Source organism: Hesperophylax consimilis, chromosome 3 (assembly GCF_061612785.1).
Source record: "Hesperophylax consimilis isolate HC1 chromosome 3, BYU_Hcon_1.0, whole genome shotgun sequence".
Taxonomy (NCBI): Eukaryota; Metazoa; Arthropoda; class Insecta; order Trichoptera; family Limnephilidae; genus Hesperophylax; species Hesperophylax consimilis.
The window spans coordinates 21,171,476-21,182,967 of record NC_142838.1 but is presented as its reverse complement, the minus strand read 5'-3'; the positions used below and the strand labels follow the sequence as shown (position 1 = coordinate 21,182,967).

General features: G+C 34.7%; 1 protein-coding gene across 1 annotated transcript in view; it reads right to left on the bottom strand.

The window, feature by feature from the left end:
- Positions 1-11: 11 nt before the first annotated feature.
- LOC149425116 (myrosinase 1-like) overlaps positions 12-11,492 on the bottom strand; it is a 38,063-nt gene continuing 26,582 nt past the window's right edge. Inside the window, exons 5-8 of the mRNA XM_089649318.1 lie at positions 11,335-11,429; positions 9,310-9,609; positions 6,081-6,322; positions 12-256 (exon numbers count right to left, since the gene is read on the bottom strand). Of these exons, the coding sequence (XP_089505444.1) occupies positions 13-256; positions 6,081-6,322; positions 9,310-9,609; positions 11,335-11,429 (881 nt within the window). The 3' untranslated portion in view covers position 12. The remainder of the gene's footprint in view (positions 257-6,080; positions 6,323-9,309; positions 9,610-11,334; positions 11,430-11,492) is intronic.

The following is an 11,492-nucleotide window of genomic DNA, read 5'->3' as shown; positions in this document are numbered from 1 at the left end:
CCGCTAAAGCTACTAGAAGTCTCTTTCGAGGTGGTTGATGAATGTAGTGGCGAGGAACAGGAGGGAGCTCGCGAGCAGCAGCACCTGACTGGAGGCCAAGTCTTCGGCGGCGCTGAACACGGCGAAGTCAGTAGGGTCGAAGTCCACCGGTAGCTTCCTGTCCCTCACGATGTTGCGATAGACCCGGGCGGAGCGCTTGGCCGTGCGGGTCCTGTTGGGGCTCTTGTAGTCAACGTGAAACAGCCCGAAACGTTCGCTGGAATCAAACATACGTAACTATAGAATAAACAACGTGTGCTAACAGACAATTAAACGTTTTACTAAGTACAGCGTAACATTAAAATATATGTTGTGAGTGATGACATCTTCGAATTGATAATTTTCTGATCTCGAATAATAAGCTCAAATATATAACGATGGGTAAAATAAAGCTCATTTAAAAGGCGTTTCTTTTCTTATGTTTTGTGTGAATTTCAATGTTTTATCGACAGATCCACAAATGGAGATGTTTAGTCTGAAACTGTCAAATTGTATGTAGTTACAACAAAGAAATTACTTGTTATTGTGCTCACGCCGAAATACATTCCAGAGAAACAGATAAAATAATATGTCACCAAAGATACGTCTAATACTGCGTATACATCCACGAACCGAACTGCCGAACTGAACCTCAACTTATAACTAAAACCAAGCAACCGCATCAAATGGCGCGAAACGCCGCTTAAAGTTGATTTGTTCCTTTCCCGTAATTCGTGGTACGCTTCGCGTTTCGGTTCACAAATGTATACGTACCTTAATATAGCGAGTCGAGCAGACGAGCTGACGAGATGCCTCGGTCTTCGGTGAATGTGGTTGTAAAAACAATAACGATTATAAATTGAAGTGTCTTAAATAAAGTGTGATAAAAATGGTAGGCAATATGAAAACTAACTAATTGTACTTATATAATATTTATTTGGAATATCTCGAATGAAGTGGTTGATATTTGATATTAAAAAAGTGGAAGAAATTTGAAAATACTTTCATGAGAAGCAGGATGTGATTTTTTTTTTCAATAAAGTTCTATATTTGAAGTGAATTTATTTTGTTTTGTATACACGATCCTTCCCTTCCAGTGGAAATGTGGGAACAAACAATACGTTTTGTTTGCAATAGATAGTAATTCTGTTCAATAATAATCAGCAATGATATCGCGTAACACACCGGAAAATGGGAAAATTTTATCTTTTTGGGAATGTTGACCTACTCGCCCTGCCTAAGTATGAACAAAAAATCAATACACATCACATAATTACTCCCACCATTCGCCTCGGCTCGCGGCTACAGCATCGGTCATACATGTGTACACAAATCAGTAGACTGGGTAAGAACTGTAGCACAAAAATAATAACCACGTAAAATTTTTGAAATTGATTTAAAGCATTTTAATATTGTGAGAAATATATTTTTTTTTAATACGCCACCTTGACAATGTGTTGTATTGTTATTAGTAAACAAACATTTGCGCGACTGGATACATGTCTATAAAATGTTTGATTTCCACAAGAGTAACAAAACATCTGAATCAATATTAAAAAAAGTAAAAAATAGAATGTTATATATCGATTTGAAATTCGTGAGATCTGAGGCAGGTAACTGCGATAATAAAGGGATATTATTCGTTTGCATATGGAAAATTTTATAAGTGATAAATTTTAAATTAAATGTTCTCAAATATACTCGTATTTATGATGTTTCACTGTGTCAAGATATTTTTACATTGATGCCCACACCTACAGCTACTTGTTTATTGTTTCAAATCATATCAACACTTTTGGCAGGGTTTACTGCCGTCATGGTTACCACAACAGGTGGCAGTGATCGAGTTCTCACTTAAGGCGATGCCATACGTATTAATGCAAAATCATGTGTTTTTGGTTTGAAAATTCGGTCGCCTAGAAACGTTTCAGATGCTTTAATTAAATACTGCGAGTAGAATACATCTTGGCCTTTGAAATAATCGAGTATTTTTTAAATAAGTCTTTTTATAAGCTCAGAAAAAAATAATGTATAAGGCCTATGAAAACTGCTTTAAAGGTCAAAATCTCCTACTTACGAACCCATTTTCGGTTATGATTTTATTGTATAATTTTATTTTTTTATTGTGGAAAATTAAGTTATTTATAAAATGATCGAAAAAAAATAATAATATTTATGCCTGAACATCCACAAAATAAAAGAAAAGGCACTTTTTGGCCATGTTTTTTTCTTGCATAAATCAAAACAGGCGGATGGTGTTAAGCGGGAATTTAAACCGTATCGCCATCTACGTAAGGGTTGTTATTGATAGCGGCTCAATTTAAAATATTACACGACGTAGTGCATCGCATTTTGAAATGTTGTTTAATAGTAATTCCTACTCGGTTTCGCCCGAATTCAACCACATTTATACATAATCTTTTAATATAAAACATCAAGAAACAATATAACGGTTTGTCTACCTGAGACAATGACTTGAAATACTAGGTAATACCGAACTGCTGAGAAATCTGATCTCCTCAAGTTTTCTGCTTTCTAGTTAAGATTTGATGTTTGCAGACTACCTGCTGTTTAAATAATCCAAGTACAAAGAAAGTAACACCTCACGATAAGCCGGCTAGATAGCGTTACATAAGTGAACAGTTAAGTAGGACAGAGGTGGTGGGTTGTGGGTACAGAGCCGGCCCTGATCCAACGGCGTGTGGCGCTATAAAAACCCTCAAGGGCGCTTCGTTAGGTGTAAGGCATTATCAGCGTTGGCATTATCAGCATTGGGATTCCTACTAAGAGAACAACTAGTAAAAGCTTAATTACTAGAGAATTAATCATCAATCAAATACTAATGACATGAAATGTTTTGTTTTTACACTAAAATTACGAATAATATGAAAAGCAAAATAAAATCCTAAGATGCCAATTTTAGTACTCCCTCTTAACAAATAAATCAGATTCATATATTCCATAATTTGAAGAACGTATTGACGATTACTTGGATTGCAGATGTACTAATAAATAATTAGAATAGAATTATATAATATCATAAAATTCGATACAATGACACTATGACACCTTCAATACCCTTGAGGATAATGATCATAACACATCACCTGTCCACTCCGTTACTATTAAAATAGTATTAATCATTGATTTATCTCAGTGAATTGTGACATTATGGCACTTAACGATCATGAGAGCTTCTTTAATACAACTGATTTTTAATTTAAATCTTAGTATATTATTTAATGATTTTATCGCCACTGTTATTTTAATTACACGAGAAACTGCAACTGTCATCCAGAGCCAGACTAATAATACCTTTAAGGCGATGCTCTACGTCGTGTAATATTTTTAATTGAGCTGCTACCAATAACAACCCTTACGTAGATGGCGATAAGGTTTAAATTCCCGCTTAACACCATCCGCCTGTTTTGATTTATGCAAGAAAAAAACATGGCCAAAAAGTGCCTTTTATTTTATTTTGTGGCTGTTCAGGCATAAATATTATTTTTTTCGATCATTTTATAAATAACTTATTTTGCCACATTATACAATAAAATCATAACCGAAAATGGGTTCGTAAGTAGGAGGTTTTGAACTTTAAAGCAGTTTTCATAGTCCTGTACATTATTTTTTTTCTGGGCTTATAAAAATACTTATCTAAAAAATACTCGAATATTTCAAAGACCAAGATGTATTCTACTCGCAGTATTTAATTAAAGCATCTGAAACGTTTCTAGGCGACCGAATTTTCAAACCAAAAACACATGATTTTGCATTACTACGTATGGCATCGCCTTAAAAGAAAAATCTCAATCGAAATTCACAAATTTGCTAACCAAAACCTCTGCCATAGGTCACCCCAAGTGGTTCGCTACGTTTGGTGACTTAGCAGGGGTGGCCGGATTCATGGGGTGAGGTTTGTGAAGGTCTTGCTGCGTGGCAGGATCGGATGAGGCCGGTAGAGGGAGACACTTTTAGACGTCTTCATTCGGACTCTCTATCTCTCCATCGCCTTGCATTGCAGTGAGAGGGATGGATTCATACATCACTCCTGGACGTTCTGACCCCCCGATTCCTACCCACCCTCATAACTGTTTTCGTCCCAGAATTTCAATTCGTTCCTTTCCTTAAAAAAGCCCTTCACACGGCATCCTCATAGATGAGCCGATGGTCTCGACAATTGAATCCAATATTGTATTTGTATGCCTTTCTTCAAAGAATTGAGCTTTTATACCGACAAAACTATTTATTCATATTCATATTGCGTATGTACGGGCACAAACAAATAATGATTCTTAACTTGCAAAAAGCGATTTTTAATAAAATAATTAAATATGAACACGTACATTATAACAAACTGATAGTTGGGAAGTGAAAGATACAGAAATTGGTGAAAGAAAACTTCTTCGATCTTAGCTGGTGGCAGTGAATAGTTTCAATAGTTGTACACCTTACAAAGGTATTAAATACTTGAATAATTTGACAAATTTAAATCTTTTTGTGCTTCATCAGGTATGTTCATACAAAATATTTCAAACGTCATCTATTTACAGCAACACTGTTTGACATTATTATGTATTCATTGAGCTAACGATTAGCTTGATCACTTAGTAATACTTAAGACGTCAAAGATCACACATAAATAAATAAACAATTTGTTATCTTATCCTTTGACGTACGAGCACATAATTATGTTTCATTAATTAATAAACAATTCACTCTCTTAACACTGTAAGTTTGGTAAACATATAATTTGTTTTCATAAAAACGACATCCGAGTTTTATTGATTACAATGATTGCCTATCTAGGAGTCCAATGTGATGTACCAATTCTTATTCAATTTGGAGTATAAGAATTAGATTCATTTTGGTTTCCGATGACATATTTTTTCCACTTCAAAAGAAAAACAAAGCAATGGACGGTGAAGGTCTGGGCGGGCGCCACCGAAGATCAAGAACTTATAAAATTGATATCAAAATACTGGTATAAAATTTTACTTAACTGCTACCCATGTATTTTTAGTTTCCGCGTCCTACAATGAGTTACATAACTCATCGGGATTGCTCTAGCAAGACATAAAAAAAATGAAAATTAATTAAATCTAAAATCTGAGATGCAAAATTACTGTAACGTAAAAAAACTATTTTTTATGTAAAAGTTTTATTAGTAAAAATATTATATTTTTGTACTGTTTTGTATGTGGAACTTATAATTTTGATATCAAAATACCAATGTAAAATTGTACCTATTAACTCCCACCTATGTATTGTAAGTTCCTTCCGTTCCTTCAGTTTTTTAACTCATCGTTCTAGAAAAAAATAATAATAAAAACCAAAAACGGATGTGTGATTTATGATTATTTTGGATCCCTTACATGCTGCAGATGATGATATACTGTTCGTAGATACCACGAATTTCAAAATACTATGTAAATTATGCAATTTATTAACTGATGCTAACAATAATGATAATTATTATTGTCATTTGAAATTTACATTTATAAAACTTGTCCGTGTGAAATCAAACCATGTCACACTGTGCGATATTACGGCCGGTGCGGTAAATGAAATGGTTCGGTCTCTAGCTCCGCCCACTCGAAGCTAGTGAACTCTTTGGAAACGCCCATCACTGATATTTTTTTGAAGTCTCATTTCGCCTTAGTAAAATCACCAAAATGTATTATCTCTAATTTAATAAAAGCAACAAAATATAGGCACCGATGTATAATCTATTTTCTTTATTTAAACAAAATATGTGCCTGCTTTACTAAGTTAATCAGTTTATATTAGACCCACGAACAATAGAAAACTTACTTACTGTAATGTCAACAATCCCGATCTGATTTTAATCAAGTGGTACATTTCGGTGACGTTGCGATGAACTTGCGCTCAGAAATTAATAAGACCATTAAATTAATTTTAAATCCTCACGACCTGGTACTCACTTATTTAAGTGATATGCGTATAAAAATTTTGTTTTCCAATTACTTTTTTTTTAAAGTTAGAATTCAGTACAAAAACTTTGGTGCTCATTTATTTAAAAAAATATTAGTTTTACTCACGAGTATCCTCTTTCCCACTCAAAGTTGTCCATGAGACTCCAAGGTGAGTAGGCCATGACGTTGCAGCCGTCGAGGTTGATGGCCTGCAGCATGGCGTGGATGTAGTGCTGGTGGTAGGACGTCCTCCTCAGATCCTCCAGGTCTCCGAAGTCCGAGTAGCCGTTCTCGGTCACCATCACTTTAGGGTTGTTGAAGCGGTCCTTGATCCAATTCAAGAGCTTGCGGAAACCCCATGGGGCTACCTGGAAAAAGAATAGTCAATGCATTACTGGCTTCTAAAGAATTCAAACAAAACCATCGATTTATGCACTACTACGCAACATATTCGAATAATGGTCAACAGATGAGAGGTAAAGCAGAGAGGCCCAGATTAACAACAGGGCTAAAAGAGCACGAGGCTCCCACTTTAGTAGCGGTATCACGGTTTAAAAATATTTTGAGGAAGCTGTACATAATAATACACGAAGATAACTAACTGAAATGAAATATTATTCATTTATTAAAAATCCGGTTAAATGTTCGTTTTCCTGTTAAAAACGAGACTGGAGGCCTAAACATATGATTTGTAAATTTCGTAGCAAACTATCAGTAAAGCACGAAAATTTCATGAGGAAGTCAAAACACGTGTTTTCAAAATAATAAAAATTTTGCATTTCGTCTATTATATTTATTCGGATATATTCTGAATGACTTATATTTTATTATAAAATGGTCGTCCAGTCACATTTCTTGATCAAAAGAGTCGTCTCCGTGTATTAGGTACAGCGTCAGAAGGTAATTGCTTTCAATGCATGCAGGTCGAAATAACAGGAGGGAAGGAAGCAATGTGAAAATATGACCTGTGTCTATACAAAAATATATTTGCCAAGAAATAGAAGAGAAGGAAAATCATTACCATGTAAAATTACAACATTTTTTTAAGTAAATGAGAATAAAATTAAGAGCCCTTCAACGGCCCTCTGTGGTAAATGCGGCCCTGTAAGTAGACAAATGACGTTGATGGAGTGATATTCAAGCGCAACATCACGGATTGGGTTTGCCAAATAAAAGGACCTTCATGGTTCGTGAACACTGCAAGTCATACATGATGACATCCAAGGTGTGTAATTATTTGATTAGTTGACCTAAAAATCCGCTGACCGGTAAAAAATATTTTAATTTCATTGTTATAATTAATCAATAACATTTATTTAAGAATCCTGGTTCGTTCGTCTTCACATCTTATCATGGTAGGATCGTAACCTTTGTAAATGTGTTTTCTAATATCGTGATACATAATCCGTATCCGTCTGTATATTACTTGCAGGACGCACGAGACGCCTGGCGAAATGAAATGGGTTTACCAGGGGGTCTTTCTACGGGGATAACACACACACCCTTTCTCTCCCTACGGCCACCTTATCCCAACGTGTATTATCGCCATTCTCTACAAACATTAAACCCTTTGACGGATCTAAACCAAAGTATGATCGTTACTCTAGTCCTATGCTCGTGTCTCTTTAGGACCCTACCAAAAACATATACATTTACCCTACCCCTGCACATGGGATTACCACTTCCCATCCCGTCCCTCGACATAAACGCATATTATTATATTATATCGATTGCTTTTCGTTTTCAGTTTTCAAGTACTCTGGGACTGAGAGGAAAATAAAGCTACCCCACTTATTAGATTTTCATTTCTGGACCAAATTGATGTTATTCAAGATACATAATATATGATTGACGTGATGTATAAAAATGTTCGAATTCAATGTTTTACATTCGCTATCACCAAATGTAGTTATATTGCATTCAATAAACAAGTTATGAAATCGTAAAAGGCTGTTATTTAAAAGTCATAATTTGATAAATCAGCAGCAGAACGCTAAAATATCGTATATAAAACTGCTAAGTTTACGTCTTATTTACCAACGGCGCCAATGACACGTGAGAAAGGTGATTATTTTAAACCAAACAACAAAGCGGTAGTATCTCTCGTCTTGCATACGAAAACCCGTTACGGGCGATAATTTATGATTTTTTCTTTATTATATTTTTGTAACTGAATACTTGACTTAAATAGGATGCAAAATATAGTGATTAGCTCAAATAATCAATCTCTGATTCTTATAATGATGGGAAAACATTATTTTACTGGGCAACAATTTTTTCTCATTTTTATTTTTTTGTTAACTGTTACTAGATAATTTTATACCAACGCGACAACACGCGTCACTTGAGATCTGCAATACGCATAAAACATAATATTATTATATTCTGTATGAAAGAGTGTTGCAGACAATCATTTTAATTACATTCACAGACAATTGATTGTTTTCTTATGCCAATATACATAATTCGTAGGTATTGTCGTTAAGAACTGCATACAGCAAACATATCCGTTCAAATGTTTGATGTTTAGTTACCGGCTAGAAAATAGTACTATTGTTTGTTCGGAACCGTATAATTAACTGCTATCGCAACGCATTGCGCGTAGATTGTAAAGTCTCTGCCCTATAACTATAAATGATATCATTAAGATTGCACAAAGGATTAGAACTCGTGGCAAATTAAAACTTTATTCCATTATCGCGCTTCGCCTGACGGAAAAAAATCTTATTGACCCTTACATAATTGTCTGTTTATGAAACTCTTCAAAAACTCGACGATCTACTTAAAAGTTTGCGTGATTCCATTACCTAAGCCTTAAAGAAATTTTCGCCTAATCTTTTAATTATATTTTTAAAACTTCGAGGAATTTAAAATATTTGTCATTTGGCGCTCTGGAGAAAAGTTCAGAGCTATTTTATAAGGTTTGCTTCCAAGTTCAGATGCTTCCGTACTACATAAATGAAAAAAATATATATGTATAATAAAATATGAAAATCCCAGAGATACGGTCATATTCTTTAATTATAATTAGATAGGTATACTAAAAAAATTGGATTCTGGACTCGTAGATATCAATGCATAATATCATTATAATTACTGATAACCTTCTTATCCCTTAATTATTTATATTTCACATAGATTACTTCCTAATGGGCTAAAAATAATATCGTGTTGCCGTGCAATCGTCCCTGAATCAACTAAGATAATAAAGGTACCTATGTATTTGAAGTGCTTCTTCTACCTGCATACGTGCAGCGTGCACACGTCAACGCTAGTAGGTACTCATATTATCTCAGATACTGACGCCATCATTCTTACATATACTGTATATCATGTTTGAAACATAGCTTTATACCCTGAGCCAATTAGACGATGCTCCAGAAGGCCAAGTGGGATCTTGATGCCGGGTGATCCCCAGATCATTCTCGTGCGAGGGGATGGAGCCCACTGGTCCATCGGCCCACTGCAACAGATAGGAGGTGTAGTGGTTCAGCCCGAAGTAGTCTGATGATCCCTTGATGTAGGCGATCTCTTCCTCGGTGAACTTGGGAAGACGGGAGCGGGGATAGCCCTGCTTCTTGCTCATCTCCTCAACCTTCTTGATGAGCAAAGGCGAATAGTCTCCGTTGAAGATGGGATGGGCGTACCAACCAGCCTGTATATATAAAAATTAACAATTAATATCATACAGCGAAGAGACGAATATTTTTTTTCACTTTGGAAGCCATTTCATTTATACATTGCATGAATGCAGATTTGGCAAGTTGCGAAACTTATTTTCGGCGACGAGAATTATTTCGCAAGTGTTCATTTTATTTTTGGTATACAACTGGGTAATATGTCAGCTTCCTTCATCCAGCCAAATATTTGGCCATGCTTAAAAACAATAATTATGAAGATGCTGAAATTATTTTACGACACAGATTTGAGAGTTAGCGAAAATCAAGATTTCATTGGAAGAACATTCGAATTTATAGTATTGCTTTACAAGCACGAGTTAAAAAAATTATTATAAATCTCTAATCTCTAAATAGCATAAAACAAAGTTTAAAATCTATCCGCGTCTGTCTGTTTATGCGCTTAGTTCTTCTAAACTAATCAAGGGGATTTTGATAGGGTTTTCACTATAATTTAGATCATTTCTTCTTGAAGGTCTATCTATATAAAATACACTGCAAACAATAATTAATCATCTTTGACTTTATGTCCGGGTATATAAAGGCAATAGAAATACGATAGTATCAAAAATGTATTTCTGCCATCACTCAAAAGTTAATCTTACCTCAAATCCGGTTTATTGAATAAGGTGCTTTTACAATATAACAATAATACTGTAACAAGGCTTTTAGATAAATCAAGAACAATAGCAATCATCCAATATTTATCATTGCTTTATGCACTTATTTTTAATCTGATAGATGACAAACTTAAGCGTGCGGTTCTTTAATCGTTTGACTCCTCGAGATGATTTTTATTTGAATTGGATAATAAATATTAATCTTTCTTAGTTTTTCCGTACAGGTACATTTTGTATGGAAGGTCTAATTGGGGTGCTATGTGGAGTGTCTAACGTTTTACTAATTGGCTAAAACTATTAAATTCAGAAAATTATGCGAGTAAGTTATTACATTTAAGTAAACACAGTTGGCATTGAAAATTAACATTTCTGCCAACTTTGTTATGGTATTGAAAAGATAAATTATTATGTTAATAGGGAACTCAAAGCAATTAAATGCAAAATTGAAAACCATTTGTTTAAGCCCGGACCATGCTTTACATAATATGGGAAACGAGATGAATATGAATCTAATATAGTTAATACTTGTACCTAAACATACATATCTGAATGTTTTTTTTAACTCCTTTACACAGGAGAATCTTGTCGTTATTATTGTGGAGAAGAAGAAAATAAAATACGTTACTAAGAAAACGAAACTTGAAACAATTTTCCATTACACAAATGGTTCAAGATGGCACACAAATTGCCTGTCCCATACGAAATAAGCATCACTTGTTTTAAGCCCAACGCGACGCAAGACAGACTAGAAATAGACATTGGAATCTCCAATTATTGCGTTCTTAAAAATATTTTACATCTGGAGGTGGATACTCTTATTAAACATTCCTTGCGTTTAACTCTATTATTTGACATTTTTCAAATAAAAATCTGAAAACGCACAAGCCTGCAAAATGATGGTATACGAACGTTTTTATTATGACGTTTAATGGGAATTCTCCGCAATAATACATGATCAGTTGTTACCAACGAATAATTAGTTGATTGCAAAAATTGGTCAACTTCCCTGAACGAGCGTGAAATGGGAAAATTGTGGGTTTATTGAAGCTATTAGCATTATCATTATGATAAGGTCTTACTAACGTGTGATTGTAAATAAAGTTCTGCTGCTTCCTTATCGGCCATACTATCAGTGTTCGGCTCAGCCCAGTTGGAGTCCAGAGTTATCCCGATTTGTCCTGCAAAAAAAATATCTCTCAGTATTAAAGGAAAAATATCAATTAGTTGCACTCCAGCGAGAG